We start from the raw sequence: 22,450 nt of genomic DNA on the forward strand, positions 1-22,450 counted from the left end.
GATAAGCTGTTTAAGTTTCACAGGCACACTTCCTTCAGGACAATAATTACAGGTTGCAATTATACAAACACAAAACTAATCAAGGGACAAGATTCATGATCCTGAAAATTAAGACAGAGAGACATCAGACTGCCGTAGCTGTCTCTTTTATAAGCACAAATGGTTTAAATGTAATCATGATGGTCTGTAGAATTTACGTTTGTGGATTGAGTTTAGCTTGGTTATTACTTACCAAAAACTTTTCGGTCAGTAATACTCAACCAAATTGACTAATGTGTTACGAAACTGTTGTATTTGAAGGGTTTGGAAGCAGAGTGGTCTAACCCCCTTTCTGCAATTTTTGAGAAAAAAGGGTTCAAAGTTTTGTGTTTTCAAAAATGGGCTGACATTGGAAGCACCACTGTAACGCTATAATTGGGTTGTGGGTTAGACCAAATTTTTGCTAAAATCTAGACCATAAAATATGACAGAAATGATATAAAACTCAGTTGGGATTTTTTGGTGGGTTAGACCACTCTGCTTCTGAACCCCCTCAATTCCTCCTCCCCCTCTTCTACCTACTATTGTGTTACCATTTTCAAAATCTTCTTCACTGCTGAAATCAACAACAACCTCTGGGGTAGCAGCCTCCACAAAGGAAATTTCAGGTTTTGCAAGGAATTGGATCATACAATATGGAGTCCTTCAAGTATTTTTTGCCACATGAGCCATTTTAATGACAGAACCTGCTTCTGTACGTCCAAAACAACACTGTGCTGCATCCTTCACTTGGCTCTTCCTAAGAACAATAGAAAGTTTGGAAGCAGAGTGGTCTAACCCACCTTCTGAGTCATTTTGAATGATTTTTATAGCATCTTGGACAAATTTAGTGTCATTCTGCAAATTTTCCATCAGTCTGGGTCATTTATAATCATTTGAGAGGAATTCTGACTGATTGTGGATCATTTTCCATTCATTTTAGACTATTTCATGTCATTCTGAACAAATGTTCGTCGTTTTAGATCATTTGTGGAAAATTTTCTGTAATTCTGAATAATTTTCAAGTCATTTTAGATGCATTTTGAATCATTTTGGATAATTTTTCGAAGCATCTTGGACAATAAGGGTTTGGAAGCAGAGTGATCTAACCCACTTTGTGTAGTTTTTGAGAGAAATGAGTTCAAAGTTTTGTGTTTTCTAGAATGGTCTAACATTGGAAGCGCCACTGTAACGCTATATTTGGGTTGTGGGTTAGACCACTTTTCCACTAAAATCTGGACCATAAAATATTACAGAAATTATTTCAAACTCATTTGGGATTTTTAGCGGGTTAGACCACTCTGCTTCTAACGCCTCACTTGTATTTTAACTTGATTATTGCACTCACTGTATGTGTGCAAACTATACTTTCCATTCTAAGTTTCAACTTTTCTGCTGCATTATTTACATTGATGCCACGGGGGAGTGTACTTGGACTTCTTTTTTTAACAATGTGAACTGTGTGAACAGAAGTCTAATTGTAAAGCTGCAAATCTACCGAAGGCCTCACAGCTGTGGACTGGAGCCAACCGCTGGTATGAATCGCAATAAATAACTGTGACACTTAAATTAAACCAGTTTAAGTTTCCTCAGCTCTTCTATTCCATCTGTCCTTTATGAGGCAAAGATATGCCGTCCTACACTTCAAACGAAAGCGGACTTTGATCCATTTCCTCTGCATAATTCTGAGAACTTGCCAGACTGGAAAAAGAAAGACAAGAGCGAATCGAGGAGAAGACAGTGATGTGATGCTCGTCTGACATCGGCACCAGAAGTGCGCTGGTTAAGTTATTTGGCCCTGAGCGTTGCTATGAGGTGGAGCTCAGTGCTGACAGCCACCAACTCTCATGCTGCTCACACTGAACAGACTGAAAGTGCAACAGTTTAGTTGTCAGCCTGGTTTGTTAGAAGTCACTGAGCCATGACTACATGCCACCAGAGGAAGCAAACAGAAAACTGTGGATCAACAGTTCCTGGACTGCCAGGCGACTGGATGGATTTCGCCATGTGAGTGAAGTTTTATATCTAGAAGAAAAAGATCTGAAAGCAAAGGAAAGTTGTGTTTGTCGTTGTCATTTCTTTACACTGAAACAGCTACAGGTGCTGCACTGACTCTTACTCTTTCTCAGACCTGCAGTTTAGTTTAACTGCTTCTCTCTGGTTCCATATGTGTGTTTTCATCCAGGTTCAGTCATAAGCGGCCTTTGTTTGATGGCTATGAAAACCAGCCCTCGCTCTATACGAAGAAACGTTTGGCCAGATTGGAAACTCTGGTGGACAGACTCCAGACTGACAGATCAGACGAAGCTATGCGACATAAAAGACTCAAGTAAGCACCGACTGAAGGACAAATACAGAGTCCAGGAATCTCATAATGCAAATGTTTCCTTAAACAGGCGTCTCAAAGAGAGGAGATTTATTTATGTGTAGGTTGTTCAAGGTGAGACAGGTAACTTCATATAACTCTCACTCTGTAGTGCCTTAGAACTATCAGTTTATTATTACAATCATATTAAATTCTTTCCTTGACCTATATCTTTATTATTGAGTGTTTTTTCACAGAACCACACCTTTAAACTTGTGTAACATCAGTCACAGTTTCAGTACATACATGCAGAACGGTTTACATAACCACTGAAGTATGTTCTGGCTTTTTATTTTTTTAAAAAGGTTACTCAACTTATTTATTATATTTGTGATGAATGGAATGTTTAGTAATAATAAGCTGACCTTATCTGTATTTTTTAAAGACATATATTCTGTAAGTTTTTTTCAAAAAAAACTAATTAATACAGTATTTGTTTCCATGGTGGAAAAAGAATCACTGTTGAACTGTCTGATTATTCAGTAAAGATGCAATGGTTCATTACTAACCTTGAAGAAAGTAATTTATGTAAATTTTATTAGATATATGTGTAGTTTGACATTTTGGTAAATATGCTAAAAGTTCTTTTCCATACAGAAAATGTGAGATAAATTTTGGGCAATTTACTGAAGTAAAAGTGCCACTAGTGGAATGCAAAAATACTCCATTAGAATTACAACTCCTGCATTAAAAATCCTATTTACATACATAGGTATTTAGCACCAAAATGTAGTTAAAACACTGGAGTAAAAGTACTTATGGGGGTCCTTATTATTATTCATGACATCATTAGATTATCAATAATAAATCTTCATTGCATCAGCAGGATGTTATTGCTGCATGTGGAGCTATTTGAACTGCTTTATATATAGTTTTACACATAAGGACAGAAAATATATGTGAGGTGTTGTCAAAAAAACACAAATCTGTTTGCAGAGTCAACTTTTTTCCAATATTGGATTTTTAGTGAGATATTCAATCATTGAAAACTGCATTGAAATGAGAAGTTTAGAGGGAAATAGCATCCATTGTATTAAAATCTTCACATTAAAAGTAACTAAAGTGGTAAAATAATTGTAGTGGATTAGAAAGTAGAATATTACCATGTGAAACGTAGTGCAGTGGAAGTAGAAAGTTATTTAAAATGGAAATACTCAAAGCACCAGGTCCTCAAACTGTACATAAGTCATCAGGCTCTGCAGTTTCACTCAATATATTACACAAATTTACACAGCTTATTTAAAAACATAGGTTGAATACTAAGAGAAACACAACATATCACGTATCACTTGGCAACAATGCAGAGGAAAAACTCACTTTTAGCCTCAAGCAGAACAAGACTCATGGAGGGAAGCCAACATAGCAGGGATAGACAACAAACAAACTACTAAAGTAAATGTACTTAGTTATTTTCCACTGTTACTAATTGGGTCAATATATAATTGTGGGACTTTTTGTAACATAGTTGACAGGTATCATAGTTGACATTTTTGCCGTTTTCAGGCCTCAAATCAACATGGCCTCTTATAACCAAACACCACATGGCATTTTTAGAGAAACATTCTTCTAACACATCATATATACAATTGACTAAAATTGAAATTTAAAGTTATTTATAAAGATATTGTAGTAAACCTGTTGGCATGCAATAAAGCCACACTTGACTCACACGCTACTTGTGTGTGAGTCAATGTGATCTGGAATTAACACACTTCCTTGAGAGGTGTTTTTGTAATGGGTAAGTTAGTTGAAAGTGATTTCTCGGACACGGACACAATTTGTTATTTTCCATATAAAATCTGATATATTGCCAAAAAAGAAATATCTGTCATGATTATCTCAACTTAATAAAAATAACACAATCAAAACAATTTTTAAATAAGCTCATTTTATTATTGTTTAGCTAATTAGAAGGTGGTTGCTATTAAATTCAGACGGTTATTTAGTTGACTTTTTCTTGATATCCAGTCATTTTTTATTAATACGTGATTGTTTCCATAATAAATAAATATGGAATTTGTAAAGACAAGATCATAAAACCATTATTATTACTTTTTTTTTAACTTTTAATAAAAATGTATGCAAGATATATCCCATGGACTTCAAAAGTCCCTCAATTATATATTCACCCATGCAGTTGAAATCAGGAACCATCTCTTTTAGCTGAAATGAAGGACAGGAAACACCCCGACTTTGTCTAAAGGTAACAAAATCCACCTCACAAATAGATATTTCTCATAAAATTGCTCTTTTTTTATCCATTCACTGCTGTACATGATGTAAGATGTTAATTAGTGTTGTTAAAATTGCGTATTTCTGCACCACAGGACTGGCTGCGATCACCAGTTCATATGTGAAACGTGTTCAGACGAAAGCCCAGATCACCTGACTGACACTCTGAGCCTCTCTGATCAAACGTCTTCCTGGGCCGACGCTCAGCGCTCTGTGAGGAGAGTTTTAGAGCGTCTCAGGCTCAAGCATCCCGCCGACAATTTTCTCCTCAGTGACTCAGTGAACAAAAAATTCCTGGAGTTTCGCCACGACATCACGGAGGAATGCGGCCCCGAGGACAAGCAGCATTCATGGGCGGTTATCGAGAAGCAGGAGGAGGTGATCATGTACGGACCTTACTATCCCAACTACAACAACGGAGAGCACAGCGAGGACGTCATCATCAAACAGACCCAGGAGCTCCTGGAGGTGGACTGTGGAGTCTCTGAGGACTGGAAGGTTTACGTTTTCACCATGAACAGCCCGTGTTTGGCGAGAAACACCGAGCCCTGCATGCTGAACCTGGTCCATAAGGCTCAGGAGTGGTGGAGTTTGCACGGAGTGAAGACTCACATCGGCTTTGTGAGATGTTGGGGCTTCAAAGGAACCAAAGAAAACCTGTTCAAGGATCTTAACTACAAACAAGTGGAATGTGTAACTGAGATTGTGGACTATGAGAGCTACGTTAAAGCAGCTGAACAGGGCGCCGATCTCAATCTTTTGTGTGAAGACGTGTTTGCGGTCACGAAACACCTTCTCAAATCTGGACGAATAAACTTCCCTCTGACAAATGCTGCACTGAGGCAGGACTGGAAGAGTTACTTCAAATGTTTGAATGCCATTTTTGAAATCAAACCGGAAGAGGAGAGAAAGATCTTGACACAGGAGGCGAACGGTTTGATCGAAGCCATCGATGTTCTGCTTTCAGGAGAAAATGGAAGCTTTGAGGAACATTTAGAAAGAGGAAGAGCCTTCGCACTCGACCACAGCTTTGGCTCAGGAGTCGATGAAGCCCTTCAGGAGGAAATGAGGCTCTTATTTCTGCAGTGCTGGAGGGAGATGGTGCAGGACAGATATGCAGAGTTCATCAGGGAGAAGCTGACTGAAGACTTCAATCAATGCACCGTCCAGCTTTTTATTGCAGATGTTCTAAGGTTCACAGAGGAATATCTGCACATCGGGAAGCTGCAGTTCTTAGAGGACGATTCAGAAGTGAACGAAAACTGAACGAGAAACACCACTTCTACTCCATTTGTACAATTTACATCAAAATGCTTTGTCTTTATTAGTTTGTGTCGAACAATATATCACAAATGGTGTATAGTACACAATTATACTGGAGTGGACTTTTAACATATAAGCTTGTTATTTCTGTGGCAGTTTGTCCACATGGACACACTGCACAGATTATCAAACAACCCTCACGTAATAGATAATAATTAGATGATAATGTGAAATGGGGTTGAGCTCGTTATAATAAATACTAGTTAGATTTTTGTTAAAGGCCTTAAAGTATTCATTGAAACTTCTACTGTATGCATGTCTGTGCTTGTGTCAGCAGAGGGAGCTGTGTCCCAGTGCTGGTAGGTAGTTTAGTCATGTGTTGTTATTAAATTTCAATACCAACATATGTTTTTTTTTATACTTAAGTCTAAAGGACAAAGGTTAAAGTGAACAACAGGACAGCAGAGAGCGAATTCTTATTGCACTGATCATGTTTGAGGAACTGAAAGGCCCAGATGAATTGTAAAATGTCATTAAAGTGTAATAAGTGACTGGGGATAGGGGTAGGGTTGGGGTTAGGTTGGGTTTGGGGTTGGTTTAGGGTTAGGGTTAGGATTGGAATTGGGGTTAGAGTTGGGGTAGGATTGGGGTTGGAGTTAGGGTTGGGGTCGGCAAATGCAATAGGCCCTTTTGTCGTCTGCAGACATGTTTTATTGCCATTGCAGGACACTAAAAAAATGAGCCGCAGTGCATTTCAGCAAGGAACTGTAAAGGAATAACTTTTTCACCTGCAAGAAAAATGGGCCTATTAGACTGCCAATGCTGCTAAATAATGTAAAAATACAAGCCACTTCCCCTTTTACAACTGTGATAAATTCAGTAGCAACGGCAACCACAAACAATGTGCCAGTTTATGTTGTCCCACAGAGAAACAGAACTATTTTAAAGCTTTTAGCACAAACGTTCTTGCTTTTTGGTGGCATTGTCATAAAGATACCATTAAGGCTAAGTGTGAAAATGTATAGTTGTTATTTTTCATATACACGTGAACTGACCTTTGAAAAATAGACTTACTGTAACAAATCAATGGTGCAACCTTTTCAGAGAAAGTTGTGTGTGTTTTTGTATGTTTTGCATGTCCAGCATTTCTTTGCACCATTAATATGTTCACATAAAAACAGCTACAGTCTGAGCATTGCTGTTGTTTGTCGTCGTTTGGTGTCAAGCAGTTTTTGCCTTGTTGTTGCAGAAAAGGTGAAAATGACAAAGAAAAGTCCCCTTTTTTGTGAACTGAATCACATTCCTGCTTTCAAATGTCCAACTCGGTTCAGTCCCTGGTTGCTCTGATCTGTGCAGGTTCTCTTCTCATCTGCAGCAGCTTCAACATTTCTGTCCCAGATCTCTGCACTGACGGACTAGAAGGAAACAGTGGCATCATCAGCAGTCTGCTACAGGAACATCCTCTGGAGAGTTTAGTCGGTGTACTGTCGATAGCTAGGTTGTTTTTAAGATGTTCAGGTCTTCTAAGCCAGGATGAGGTTGTTCCAGGGTTCGGGTTTGGATCCAGAAGAGCTGCTGTGTCCTCCAGGAGACAACTTGAGGGGGATGGCGCCTCCCTGAGCTGCCATGTAGGCTGGTAGGGCTGAAATCTGGAGAGAGAGAGGATGATGAAGATGAGTGGAGGAATTCATCTATTATATACACTATCAAAAGTTTGGGGTCACCCAGGCAATTTCATGTTTTCCATGAAAACTCACACTTTTATTCATGTGCTAACATAACTGCACAAGGGTTTTCTAATCATCAATTAGCCTTTCAACACCATTAGCTAACACAATGTAGCATTAGAACACAGGAGTGATGGTTGCTGGAAATGTTCCTCTGTACCCCTATGGAGATATTCCATTAAAAATCTCCAGCTAGAATAATCATTTACCACATTAACAACGTCTAGACTGGATTTCTGATTAACTTAATGTTATCTTCATTGAAAAAAATTATTTTCTTTCAAAAATAAGGACATTTGTAAGTCACCCCAAACTTTTGAACGGTGTTGTATGATGGTTGTTCTGTGTTTTCACCTTAATCTCAAAATGAAATCACAAGTAACTTAGCTGTTGTCTCTTTTTGGTCTTTAACCCTCTGAACCTAAATCTGGCAGGTTTGAAAGGCATGTTTTCGTTTTAAAAATTGCCAAAATTCCCCAAACTTCTTTGAAATAGAAGAAACTGTTTGATTTTTAACTTTCTGCCAGTCCTTGAATGTATCAAGTGTGAGAAAATGGATCAAATCTGAGCTTAAAATTGATATTTCACCACAATCACATCATTCGATGAGTCTAATTTAAAAATGCTCCCTAAATAAGCCATTTGTGCATATCACATTTTGTAAAAAACATAAAAAACTGTCTTTTCAGATGAACTGCAGGCTGTGTTTACACTGAGGAGACACCAAGAGAGACTGGGACTAAAATAAAACACACTGGATCAATAAAATAAATGCAGCATACCTCAAAAACAGTATACAAAAAAGCATTATTGTTGTTGCATTGTGAAATATAACTGGTTAAGATAATGCCACATAGTGTGGTGCTGAAATCTGGAGAGACACACTAAAGGCCTTTTTCGGGGTATTAGACTGGGAGTTAATCAAAAGCAATGAGTGTCTGCCTTGTGATGAAAACATAACGGTGCTGTGAGATTCCTCGGTCTTACCTGTGTGTGAGAGCTGTGGTGTGAGTACAAGCTGTGACTCTCTGGTTCTGTCTTTATCTGCCGAGGCTCCTCTGTGGCGGTGGAGGCTCGGGGAGTGCTGCTGGGTGTAACTGGAGTCCCCTCACTGCCTGGAGTCCCTGCAGGGGTCGGAAGATAAACCGAGGTTACGGCTAAAATACAGACAATAAACACAAGTGAGTGGGGCTTTTATTTTGAAAAACGGCAATAATTAACTCATCTTTTTTTCTTCAACACTGGGTCTTTAACTGCTCTAAATATGTGAGTAATGACCTCATGTGACAACTGAATCTGTCGCGCCAAATGGAATCATCGTCACCACACATATCTGATCAATAGTTACTCCACCAAGGAACACAGCAGAGTTATGTGACAATCAGTGCTGGTTTGTCTGTTTCTGTTTGTCTGTTAGCAACATTACTCAAAAATGGACCAGCGGACTAGGATGAAATTTTCAGGGAAGGTCAGAAATGACACAACGACCAATCAGTTAGATTTTGGCAGTGATGCGGCTTGTAGTCTGATCCACGTATTTCTGTATCATTGTGAGATAGCGCCATGGCATCACTGTAACTATGACAACAAGTGAACACTACGTCAGCTGCGTGCTAATGATCACATGATATGATCGTACTACAAATCCACCACAGCAGACTTATCAGAACTTATCGATTGGAAATGATACAAGGAACAATTGATTATATTGTGGGGGTGTTTCCGAGTCCCATCAATTCCCGCCACCCGCTACATGTTTAGGTCACGCGATTCGGTATCCGTACATAACATACATATGCATGACATACACCTGTGCTCAGTGCAAGGTCATTTTGTTTGTGGGTTCATCTATATTAATTTACCATCGACATGAAAAGGTCCTGGTTCTATTTTTCCCTGCACCTCTGTGGAAACAACAGACAGAAAGCAGAGAGAACTCAAAAAAATGCCTTGTAATGCCTTATCACAAAAAGGGAAACATTAAACCTGGATTTCGTTCATTATTTATTTTGCAAAAAGTGAAAAATAAACTTGATTTGAAATAAAAAGTGCCCAATTATTCAAAGTGCCCGTTAGTGTTTCAAAAAATCTGAAGCAAAAAAGATGGCTCCATGTGCTATAGATATTCATCTACTGACATGTTTCACATTTTTTGGCACGTCAGCTCTAAATATCAATATTTCTCTGTGCAGATTGTATCTTCCAACAACAATTTCAGGCCTCCACCAAGACTGTTCATTCCCCCATATGGCATAGTCAGAAATGCAGCATTTGTTTATTAGTTATTGATGATCAGAGATCACGGCAACATAGAATGTGTCCATTCATTTTAAATAATCTTCAAATCCCACTCATATATGAAGGGTTTGGAAGCAGAGAGGTCTAACCCACTTTTTGTACTTTTTGAGAAAAATAGGTTGAGAGTTTTGTGTTTTCAAGAATAGTCTAACATTCACTGTAACACTATATCTGGGTTGTGGGTTAGACCATGTTGCCACTAGAATCTAGATCGTAAAATATGACAGAATTTCTATAAAACTCAGTTGGGATTTTTTGTGGGTTAGACCACTCTGTTTCTAATCCCCTCACTTAATATGTCCCCTGTAATCAACAAACAAAACCTACACCCATTTACACTGACAAATCCAAAAATGTCTTTGGTGGAAACCAAAGGAAACGCTGTAAATTACATCTGGTTTTGAAATACAGAGGAATTAGAGCCAGATATCTATGTCTATGTATTTACACTGACGTAACCGCTCACCAGTTTGGGATTTGTTGAGGTTCTTGGGTTTGCGTTTGCGGGTCTGGATCCCTTCTTTCTTCATAGCCAGAGGTCGAGGAACCTGTGGAGCCAGAATTTACATCAATGTAGAGAAAAAAAAAAACTCAAACAGGCAAGATATTATTTGGTTCTGGTTAAAATATGTACACTACTGTTCAAAAATTTGAGGTCACTCAGACAATTTCATGTTTTCCTCACTTTTATTCATGTGCTAACATAACTGCACAAGGGTTTTCTAATCATCAATGAGCCTTTCAACACCATTAGCTAACACAATGTAATAAGGACATTTCTAAGTGACCCTAAACTTTTGAACTGTGGTGTATGTATAGCTATGAATATAAGAGTACTTTTTGTTTTTTAAACTGGGAGAGGTTATCCTTTTTATCATCTTTATGTGACTGATTTTTCCCCATTAATTCAGCTGCTGGTTTCAGAGTTACTATAAATGCATAATGATCACCAGTATTTGTGCTTAACTCCCCTGTTATGTTAAGGATCAAATTTATTCATTTTAAAGTGAAAAAAATCTATTTTAAAAAATAGTTGAAAGTATTTTTTTGGTATGAAACTTTCTCTGCTTGGCTTAATAAGTGTAATCAACAATGGCTAATTTCACATTTTTGCACTCTGAACAGAGGAGGCGTCTTGTGTTAATTGTTCAACTCCATAAAAAGAAAAAAATTCCAACATGTAAAAGAAAAAAAGAAAAAAATCAATGTCATGTACAACTATTGTATTTTATATGTAGGTCGTTCCAGTGTACATTAAAAAAAAGTTTTATCATGCATTTTTCATGAAAAACGAGTCCATTATCTTCACTACAACTACTACTACAACACCATTACAGTATATATTGATAAAATGATTAGTAATGGAGTTAATAATGAGACTTAAACAATGTTTATTGGTATTTTTTGTTTTCTGACATTTTTTGGACAATTAAACATGCCTCAGGAACATCATCAACAGGAGGGTTAAAAGTGCTTTTTCTGTGTTTTTTCATTTGCAGTTGTGCTCATAAGTTTACATAACCTGGCAAAATTGTTAGAAAATGTGTTTTTTCGTGAAAAAACTTTTCTTTCATTTAGGGTTAGCGGTCAAACAATGGTTATTTATTGTCACACAGTTGTACTTGCTCTGATTGCTCACGTTTTCATTAAAGAATAGTATATATTTTACCAATTCACCAGGGCATATGAACTTATGAGCACATCTGTATATCTAAAATTCCTATCAAAGACAGTGTTTCTCTGTTCTCTCTCTCACCCCGTGGAGTTTCATGTAGAGCCCACAGGCGTTGCAGACCGGTTCTCCCTCTGCGTTTCGCCTCCACAGGGTGGTGGTGGTGGTGTGACAGTTGCTGCAGGACAGACCCACCCTCCTGGAGGCCGACTGAGACGGGAAAGAAGAAGAGGAATCGTTAAAATGATCTATTTAATGGGAGCTGGTGAAGGAGGAGATGAAGGGCACTGAGCGGGGACCCACCAGCCGTCTCTGGGGTTTGATGAGGGGTCTGTTGATGCCGTTCATCTTGTGGTACAGTCCGCAGGCGTTGCACAGGTAGTGGCCTGTACCATCTCGCCTCCAGAGGGGGGTTGACATCGCCCCGCAGTTCACACACTCCCGCCCCTCGGCAAATTCATCGAACAGATCTGATAAGGGGAGACAAACATGAAATATGATCAGTCTGCTGCGACTCTCTACTCTGGTAGTTTCATCTTTGAAGGGTTTAGAAGCAGAGTGGTCTAACCCACTTTCTGTAGTTGTTCAAAAAAAAAAGGGTTCAGAGTTTTGTGTTTTCAAGAATTGTCTAATGCCACTGTAACTCTGTATGTGGGTTGTGGGTTAGACCACTTTGCTACTAAAATCTAAACCATAAAATATTAGTTTGATTTTTTTTGGGGGGGGTTAGACCATTCTTTCTTCTAACCCTTTCATGTCATTCTGCACATTTTCAGTCATTTTTAATAATTTCAGTTCATTCTGACCAGATTTAAGTAATTTTGGAGTATTTCTGAGGATTTTTGACTAATTTTGTACATTTTGAAAACAATAATAGAACCCAGTTTAACCGTTAGAGATGAAACTATTGATCAGATGTGTGTGGTGGAGATGATTCCATTGGACACTACAGAGTCAGTGGTCATATGAGGTCATTAATCACATGTTTTAGAGCAATTAAAGACCCAGTGCTGAAGAAAAGAAAAAAGATGGGCCTCTGCTGATGCAATGGTTGACTCAATGAGTGACATTATTGCTGTTTTTCAAAATAAAAGTCCCCTATTCTCGGAGACAAATCCCCACGTTCTAATTACTGTGCATCACCCAAAATCTACGCTGAAGTGTGTATCGCATGTTTATGTATGAAAACCCACTCACATGTGTTTATTGTCTGTATTTGTGCTGTAACTCTGCTTCTAACCGCCTCATATTAACGTCACAGATCATACAATCTTAAAAAAAGGGAAAAAAAGAAGTCCAGTGTTTTTTGCTGGAACCATTCTGTGATTCTTGAGAATCATGAGAAATTAACCTCCCTCTGGGTTCAGGCCACAAGAATTCCTTCCAAACCATTTAACCCTTAGAAGCATAAGTGAGGTCGTTTTCTTGCAATATCTTTGTAATGAAGAGTTTTTATCATTTCATTTTCCTGCTATTCGTTAAAACGAACATGTTTTTGATATTATTTCATTAAAATTTTTAAGTCACCTTTAATACTTTTAAAGAAATTGGAATATTTGTATGACTCCCCCAAGCTATTTATCACTGATAATATCATAGAAGTGGTGATGGAGGGATGGAGAGCAGCAACAGCTGGAGGAAAAGAGTGGAAGAATGTCAACAAAATGAACGTGGGCATTCTTCCATTGCAGTTCTGTGTAATATTCAATTATATTTCAATTATCAAAATGTTCAAAATCTGTTATAAAGTGAAAAATAAAGGTAGGGTCCAATTACTTGTCCATCCATCATCTATACACCACTTAATCCTCATTAGGGTCATGGGGGGGCTGGAGTCTATCCCAGCTGACTAAGGATGAAGGCAGGAAACACCTTGGACAGGTAACAGTCTATCACAGGGCTACATATACAGACAAACAATCACACTCACATTCACACCTACAGACAATTTAGAATCACCAGTTAACCTCAGCATGTTTTTGGACTGGTTTTGGAAGCTGGAGAACGTGGAGAAAACTCACACATGCTCAGGGAGAACATGGAAACTCCATGCAGAAAGATCCCAGGAAGGCCGGGATACAAACCGGGGATCTTCTAGCTGCAAGACGACAGAGCTAACCACCAAGCCACTGTGCAGCCCACTTGGTAAAACATGCGCCCGGCGGGCCAAAATCGGCCCACCAGAGGGTCCAATCCGGCCCATAAGACGACCTCCCAAAGTGTAAAAATTACAGGAGAGACATTAACCGCAAATTGTAAATTAGAAATAATTTCTAAACAATGAACAGTTGTTCTGATCATAAAGTAAAATACTAGATTGTTCATTGTTCTTTTGTCATTTTGTGTCTTGTTTGTCATTTGTGTAAATTTTGTCTTGTTTTTGTTCATTTTTTGTCGCTTAGTAACATTTTTATGAACTTTTGTCTGTTTTTTGTTTGTCTCATGTTCTTGTCGTTTCGTATTTCCTTTTTGTCTCGCTTGTGTTTTTTGTCTTATTTTTGTAATTTTGTGTTTTGCTTAATTTGTTGTTTGTGTATCATTGTTGTCGTGTTGTGTTTTTTGTCTCACATGTGTTGTTTGTCTACTTTTGTCATGTTTTGTTTTTCGCTTTTGTCATTTTTGGTCTTGTTTGTGTCATTTTTTGTCTCGTTTTTTGTCACTTTGTAGCTTTTTTTGTCTAATTTTTTGTCTCTTTTTTGTTTTGTTTCATGTTGTTTGTCTAATTTTTTGTCATTTAGTTTCTTATTTTTGTCATTTTGTGTTTCCCTTTGTTGTTTTTTGTATCATTTTTGTCGTTTTGAGTTTACTTTTGTCTCGCTTGTGTTGTTTGTCCATTTTTTTTGCCACTTTGTAACTCTTTTTTAGTTTTTTAGTTTCGTTTTGTGTCATTTGTCTCATTTTTGCAATAATTCATCTCGTTTTTGTTGGGTTTTTTGGCTTTTTTTTGTCTGACTTTTGTCGTTTTGATTATAAAGTAAAATACTGTTGTTCACTTCCAGATACTGTGACTGAATGTTTTGTGTCTTTGTAGACACGCTGTGATCCTTAAGTTGTAATGTGTAAATGATAAACTGAGGCATAATGTTGTTAAAAATTTCACTTTTTTTTCAGAAACTTCAGGATGTTCATGATGTTTTGCAAAAAGATAATTCCTTAAACGTGAACATTTTCAGACTGTACTTTTTTTGCACTAAAGCAAAGGAAAAAATGTGGAGTTGTGGTTATTTATAGGTTATTATGCTATGATTTTACTGGTCATTTGAGATCAAACTGAGCTGAATGTGGCCCCTGAACTAAAATAACACCCCTGCTCTAAGGTTTAATAAAGTTTCCTGATGAATCAGTGCAGCTGAACACCAGCAGGAGGCGCAAAGCCTGCAGCCTTCAGGGCCACACAGCAGCAACAACAGCCCGGATTCCCTCCTTATCTCTCAGATAAACACCGGCTGGAAATAGAGCTCCATCATATTCTACCACCTTCTCCCTCAGAAAGCCTGACATCTGATAAATCCTCACCCTGTGATCTGAGAGCGTCTCACAAGAACCACTTAGCCACTCTGGATGGGAGGCATCAATCAGCCGGACCTCCAACTGAAATGTGTGGTTTTTAGCAGGAAACAGCAGCAAAAAGTCCCATTTAAATCCCCTCCACTGTGTGTTTCAGATCACTCTCCTCTTCAGAGTCTGAATGTGTTGCTAACAGAGCCAGTGGAACGACAGCGAGGCCTCCTCAAGGCTGAGAGTGGAGCAGAGATGGCAGAGAGCTTCAGCCTTGAATGTAGCCAACACAAGGAGAAAACAGAACCAGAGAAACAACGCCTTGGTCTGAATGGACGCTTGTTTTTCTCTCCACCGTATAAATGTCAAAGTGTGTCTTTATCAGGGTGCAGTTAAAAGAAAAACACTTGAGCAGGCCAAAGGTGAGAAGGGAAATAAAAAGCTCATTTGGATGTGACATGAGAACTACTGTCTGTGAGGAGATAAGTTCTGAAAGAAGCAGTCGACTTAGTGAAGCATAAAAATTAAAGGTTAAAAAGAAGACATGAACTGCAGATTGTAAATTTGTAAAAACTATAAATTTCAAATAATTTCTAGACCATGACAAGCTGTTTGGATCATAAAGTAAAATACTAGATTGCTCAGTGTTCTTTTGTCATTTTGTGTTTCATTTTTGGAATATTTTGTCTTGTTTTCGTTGTTTTTTGTCATTTTTTGGTCAGATTTTTGTCATTTGTCTCATATGTTTGTCGTTTTGTGTGTCCTTTTTGTCTCATTTGTGTTATATGTCAACTTTTTGTCTCTTTGAAACTTTCTTTTTACCAATTTTTTGTCTCTTTTTTGTTTTATTTTGTGTCTTTTGTCTCATTTTTTGTCATTTTGTTTCTCGTTTTTGTCATTTTGCTTCTCATTTTTGTTGTTTTGCATTTCCTTTTTGTCTCGCTTCTGTTTTTTGTCTTATTTTTGCCATTTTGTGTTTTGCTTTATTCATTGTTTTGTTTCTCGTTTTAGTTGTTTTGTTTTTTTTGGATCATTTGTGTCCATTTTTTGTCATTTTGTAACTTTTTTAAATCAATTTTTGTCTTTTTTGTTTTGTTTTGTGTCATTTGTCTTATTTTTTGTCATTTTGTTTCTCGCTTTTGTTGTTTTGTGTCTCATTTTTGTAATATTTTGTCTTGTTTTTTTATTTTCTTGTCTGACTTTTGTCATTTGTCTAATTTTTTGTCATTTCATTTCTCACTTTTGTTGCTGTGTGTCACTTTTTTGAAAATATTTGTGAAATATTTACATTTATCCAGGAGAATTATGACGGATGAGGTTATCTCCAATGGTTCTGTGTTTCGTTTTAATCGTAATAAGACACAGATAAATGCACATTTAACATATTTATGAGACATTTTGAGCTGAAAACATTTTTTCTTTCTCTGAAAAATAAAATAAAATGTGATTATAAAGTTAAATCAATCATTTTTTAATATTCAGAGTCATTTCTGCATGTTTTTCCCTTAAGTTTTGTCACTAAAACTCTGCATTATGATTTTCTCACATGAAAACCAACAATTAAATACATTTTATTTGCTCTTCTGTGCTTTGCTCATCAGATAAAGGTGTTTCCTTTTTTACCTACAGGACGTTAATCTTTCACTACGAGACTGACTCAGTCAAACACTCAGATTTGATGTAATTTGTAAAACAATCATGAGTTTATTTTGTGATGATCTGAAGAGGTCAGAGTGGATCAGTGCTGTTATCTGTTGGATGGAAACACAAACAATCAGCTCCCAGGTCGCTTTAGGTTATTAACCTGCAGACAGTACAAGCAGCTGATGTTTAAAAGAATAAAGAACGACCCAGAACCAGGATTTAGACCAGGGGTGTCAAACATGTGGCCTGCGGGCCAAAACCGGCCCTACAGAGGGTCCAATCCGGCCCACAGGACGACTTTGTAAAGTGTAAAAATTACAGAGAAGACATGAACTGTAAATTGTAAATTTGTAGAACTATAAATTTACAATAATTTCTAGACTATGACAAATTGTTTTGATCATAAAGTAAAATACTAGATTGCTCATTGTTCTTTTGTCATTTTGTGTCTAATTTTTGTCATATTTTGTCTTGTTTTTGTTTGTTTTTGTCATTTTGTTTCTTGCTTTTGTCGTTTATGTCTAATTTTTGGAATATTTTGTCTTGTTTTTGTTGTTTTGTTGTCTTTTTTGTTTGACTTTTGACATTTGTGTCATGTGTGTAATTTTTTGTCTTATTTTTGCCAATTTTTTGCCCCTTTGTAACTTTTTTATCAACTTTTTTGTGTCTTTTTTGTTTTGTTCCGTGTCATTTGTCTCATTTTTTGTCATTTTCTTTCAGACTTTTGGTTTTTTGTGTCTCGTTTTTGTAATATTTTGACTTGTTTTTGTTGTTTTTTGTCTGACTTTTGTCGTTTGTCTCATGTTTTTGTCATTTTGTGTTCCACTTTATTCCTTACTTTGCATTTTTGCTGTTTTGTCTTTTTTTGTCTGGCTTGCGTTGTCTATTTTTTGTCGTTTTGTTTCGTTTTTTTTGTCATTTTCTGTCTCCTTTGTGTCATTTGTATCATTTTTTTGTCTTGTTTTTGTCATTTGCCCATTTTTTTGTCGCTTTGTAACTTTTTTTAATCAAATATTTGGTCTGTTTGTTGTTTTTGTTTGATGTCGTTTGTCTCTTTTTTCAAATTGTTTCTCATTTTTGCTGTTTTGTGTGTCATTTTTGTCATTTTGTCACTCATTTTTTGCAATATTTTGTCTCGTTTTTGTTATTTTATGTCTTTTTTGTCTGACTTTTGTCGTTTGTCTCATTATTTTGTCATTCTATTTCTTGTTTTTGTCATGTTGTGTTTCCTTTTTGTCTCATTTGTGTTTTTTGTCTTATTTTTGTCATTTTGTGTTTTGTTTTACTTGTTGTTTTGTGTATCGTTTTTGTTGTTTTTTGGTTTTTGTTGTCTCGCTTGTGTTTTTGTCCATTTTTTGTCGCTTTGTAACTTATTAATCAAATTTTTTTGCTTTGTTTCATGTCGTTCATCTCATTTTTTGTCAGTTTGTGGCTCATTTTTGTCATATTTTGTCTTATTTTTGTTGTTATTTTGGCCTTTTTTGTTTTGATCTTAAAGTAAAATACTATATTCATAATGTTTTGTAAAAAGATACTTCCTTTAATATGAACATTTCAGAATGTATTTTTTTGGCACTAAAACAAAGGAAACATTTGGAGTTGTTATTTATTGGTTATTATGCTGTGATTTTAATGGTCACTTGAGATCAAACTGGGCTGAATGTGGCCCCTGAGCTAAGATGAGTTTGACACTCCTGATTTAGATCATATTAAACCGTATAAAACACACGAAGGAGCTCTGATATTGCAGAAAATGGAAGAAACGCAGCAAACAAGCACTGATCAGACTACACAAGGTGCAGCTTCAGCAAAACAAATGCATTGTGAAATCTCTGCCGTCCATATGGTCCAGAGTACAGCCTGCAGCCACACAGGCCAAATTCACATCCAGCTCAGGGACGAAAGCTCCAGCGTCTGCTTGGGCAAAGCTGACAACACTTTGTTTTTAAATCAGAAATGATTCCCTCTGAAGCCTCACTAACAGAAAAGACTCCTTAGTTAAACACACACGGATCAGATTCCCTTCAATTCAATTTAAACGTGATCCAGAGTCAACTCATAAACCGCAATCCCCATAAACTACCTTACCATTTCTGTTAAATAGTAATTTCTATCACACCAGTAATAGTTCCTGGATTCATAATGAACAGGTTTTACAGATTTATGCCACAAAAAGATGCAAAATCAACACTTAAAGAGGCAAAATGACTACAAAAAGCAGGAAATCACCACAAAAAAGATGCAAAATCACCATAAAAACTCACACAATCATCACAAAAAGACGCATCATCACCAGCTGATATTGTTCTGTTTTCTTAATCTTGCACTTAACGGATTCTATTCAGGCCGAGCAATGTTTGGTTTATTTCTAGATCAGGAAATTATAAAAGTAGCTGCAAAATGAAGTAAATCCTGCATCCATTCTACTTTAAAGTATTTAAAGAGACACTTTAAAAACATATAAAACTGCTGCATTTTAAATTGAATTTGAGGCTCTTTTTGCTGAAAATGTCCAACAAAACTCATGTTCTGTTTTAGTTTGATGTTAATTCTGTTTTTTTTAGGAGAAATTTAATTGATTTCTGTAGTTTATCTGCTTTTTCAGCATGTCAGATTTTTCTAAGCAACAGGCCTAAAGTCCAAAATGGATTCATTTTGAGTTTATCTTATAACTGTGAAAATAAAAATCACAGATTCAATCTTGCTGTTTTATATTATGAAGATGATTTATTTAGATATTTTTGTAAATCATATTTCAGATTAAAGAGCCAGAGTAAATGTTCTGTCTGCTTTAAACTTGCTGAGTCATAAATAAAACATAATGGGACACAGAACCAGTGCTGATTCATTATTTAATTCAGATTTTCATGTTTAAGATTTATCCTGCAGCAGTTAAAACTGTAATATTTATTAATTCCTAATATTAACAGCGATTATATATATATCAATTAAATAATTTTAGAAAATTCATCTGTGCGTTTTTCCTCTTGTGGTGACTCCAAATCTGATCATTTCTTTCATTTCTGTGGAGATAAACAGAATTTCAAACCTTCAAAACACCTTTATTTAATAAAATATACATATATAAGAATATCTAATATATGTAAGAAATATTTTCATCATGAGTCGTGCGTAAAATATTTAGACGTTAAAACAGGATGAAAAAGACTGTTGTTTTTCTTGCCTATGTTTGGGTGCCTCGTCGTGCCAGGAGGAGCTCCGGTTTGGAGACCGTGCAGCACCGGGTTATCGAAGGGGGACGCCGACCACGTTCCCCCCACGTTGGGGCTCACGTAGGCCGTGTAGGGGCTGTGGTAGGAGCCGCCGAGGCCCCGGGCGCCGTAGTGCTCCCTCCCGTTGGCGGAGATGTTGAGCGGGCTGCTGTAGGACACCGCCGTCTCCCGGGCCGCGGCCACGCCGGAGGACAGCGGCGTGCTGGCGGAGAAGGTGAAGCGCGGAGACACCGGGGAGTGGTTGTAGGAGGACACCGGGTCCGCGCCCGGCTGCGCCCAGGCGGAGTGGCTCGACGCCGGGCTGCTCTGCTGCGACGCGCCGGGCGTCTGGAGGTACGGCAGCGGCGGGATCATGGGGGTGACGACCCGGGTGGTGGGCACGTAGACCGGGGAGGTGCCCGCCGAGGGGTTGTGGAGGAATCCGGGCTCGTAAGGAGGCGGTCCGTGGTTGGTGGTCATTATGCCCTGATACATATCCTCTGCCTGGAGCTGCACATCCGCGGTGACAGGAGGGAGAAAATGACGGCGTGGGTGAAATTACGCACTGAGTTGGTGCACATTAGCGCAAAAAACACGCGTTTGTTCTTCCAGTCCGATGTGTTTAAGTGAAACAGAGAAACAGCAACATGGAGAAAATTAAAAATAAACGCTTGAGAGCAGAAACACGAGAGAGGAGGAGGAGTGAGAGACTATTCGTTGTGATCAAGATCCAGCTGTTATCATCTCTCCCTCCCTCTCCGCCTCTCTCTCTCTCTTCACGTGAAAAAAATTAAAGATTTAACCCAAACAATTGGACAACAATTATCTTATCCACCATGAAGCTAAAGAGAGACTTTTTAAACACAAAAAACTCCATATATTCTCACTTTTTATTTCTTAGTTTCGTAGTAATTTTAATTAATTTATTACATTTTCAGGATTTTTTTCTGATCCAAATCTAACTTTTTCTTTTCGATTGTGAATTAAACGAATGTATATAAACATTTTCTACAAGATAAATCTGTATTTAACGATTTCTTAAAGTATTTGTTAGCTGTAAAACGCACTTTTAATTATGGAAGTTTTAAATCCAAAAGGGCCTTACGTTTCTTTTTGTGCAAAATATTAAAAATTCTACGTTTTCCCCATTAATCGTGAATCAGGAGTTTTATATTATATAACTTGTTTCTGTTTTTCTATAACTTTTAACTGCTTGAGTTTGTAATTAAATAGTGATTTTAGACGGTTTAGTAATTATCTCGTGCGTGGTTCTTACAAAAGTTCACTGTTTCTGGTGTATTTAAAGCTATAAACAGGCACCGTTTTACGCACGATTTTGCGTAAAATGCGTTTTTCCAAACTATTTGCTGCATTAAATTGAATGCACTGAAGATAGTTTGTACTTGTATTGAGGTACAGGGTAAAATAAGGTACATGAACGAAAAAAAGCATCTTCTTTTAAGCAATCGTGTCATTTTTAAGGTTAATTGTGGTTTTAATACGTCAATGTGTCACTTAGTCGTGGGTAATTTGGAGAGCATTTGGAGAGCATTTGGAGCGTCTGGAGAAGAAATAAACCAGATAAGGAGCCACTATCCTGCAGAAATGCACCAAGTACATGCATTTAATAAGAACATGGTTTGTAAATGCATCTGTGGAGACGTGCAGGGTCTAGAGACATGACTCCGAGGTTCATTTTTCATGCGTAATGAACAACATTAGGGCCTGTTATTTTTTTCCTTCTTATTTTTCTGCTCCTGCCAACATGAAGAATGGCGCTGCGTTATTCGGAAGTGTCCGGCGGCTGTTGTCCTCATGAGGACAGATTTATACCTGTCATCAACACCAGTCCACGTAAACACACGAGGCCATTTCATTGTGCAGCCACTTCCCACTGACAGGCCGCTCTGTGAATGATGAGGCTCCGTGCAGGCCAATAAACCCGCTCAAATGTGTGTCTGTAAATGTGTGTGTGTGTTAACGCACAGTAAACCTGCAATTAATGCAACTACTTTCATTTTTCTACTATATGCTGAGAGTTACATTAGAGATATATAGAGAGATATTATCCAGATATTGTCGAGAAGTTTTGAAAAGAGAATAAAACTGTCATATTTAAGTTGTTTTATGGCCAATAAATACTCTACAAATAAAGTGTCAGGAGGCCCAGAGACTCAGCAACCACAACTGAACTGACTGTAAATATGAAGCTCCAGCAGCACGTTAGCTTAGCTTAGCATAAAGAGCTGCTAACAGTCCAAAGGGAAAACAATCCTAGGGGACCCCGACAACTTCTTTGATCATTTCTTCACCATTTTGGACATTTTTTTTCTTAGTGTTGGACAAGATTTGAATCCTTATCAACGACTTTTGGATCATTCTGGACATATTTTTATTAATTCTGTGAAGTTGTGAGTCATTTTTCACACATGTTCAGTGATTGTGGTCAATCTCTGGGGTCACTTTCAACCATTTCTGATTAATTTTGGTCAACTGGAGTCAGTTATTGTCTCTCCCAACT

The 22,450-nt window shown here is 37.5% G+C and overlaps 2 protein-coding genes across 3 annotated transcripts; one reads left to right on the plus strand and one right to left on the minus strand.

Annotated features, from left to right (window-relative positions):
* The first annotated feature begins 1,796 nt into the window (after positions 1–1,796).
* On the plus strand, positions 1,797–7,070 carry LOC118470433 (uncharacterized). Its single transcript, XM_035949109.2, has 3 exons — positions 1,797–2,025; positions 2,204–2,347; positions 4,711–7,070. Exons 1-3 carry the CDS (start codon positions 1,940–1,942, stop codon positions 5,879–5,881), a joined length of 1,401 nt encoding a protein of 466 aa, XP_035805002.2. The 5' UTR covers positions 1,797–1,939; the 3' UTR covers positions 5,882–7,070.
* gata4 (GATA binding protein 4) lies at positions 5,906–20,639 on the minus strand. Of its 2 annotated transcripts, XM_035949110.2 has the most exons (7): positions 19,902–20,639; positions 11,879–12,045; positions 11,660–11,785; positions 10,370–10,451; positions 9,468–9,509; positions 8,593–8,729; positions 5,906–7,527 (listed from the first exon to the last, which is right to left on the minus strand). In XM_035949110.2, exons 1-7 carry the CDS (start codon positions 20,422–20,424, stop codon positions 7,402–7,404), a joined length of 1,203 nt encoding a protein of 400 aa, XP_035805003.2. In that variant the 5' UTR covers positions 20,425–20,639; the 3' UTR covers positions 5,906–7,401. The 2 variants fall into 2 exon arrangements, with proteins under 2 accessions (XP_035805003.2, XP_023128169.1); XM_023272401.3 differs by lacking the exon at positions 9,468–9,509.
* Positions 20,640–22,450: the final 1,811 nt, after the last annotated feature.

Source organism: Amphiprion ocellaris, chromosome 12, assembly GCF_022539595.1.
Source record: "Amphiprion ocellaris isolate individual 3 ecotype Okinawa chromosome 12, ASM2253959v1, whole genome shotgun sequence".
NCBI lineage: Eukaryota > Metazoa > Chordata > Actinopteri > Pomacentridae > Amphiprion > Amphiprion ocellaris.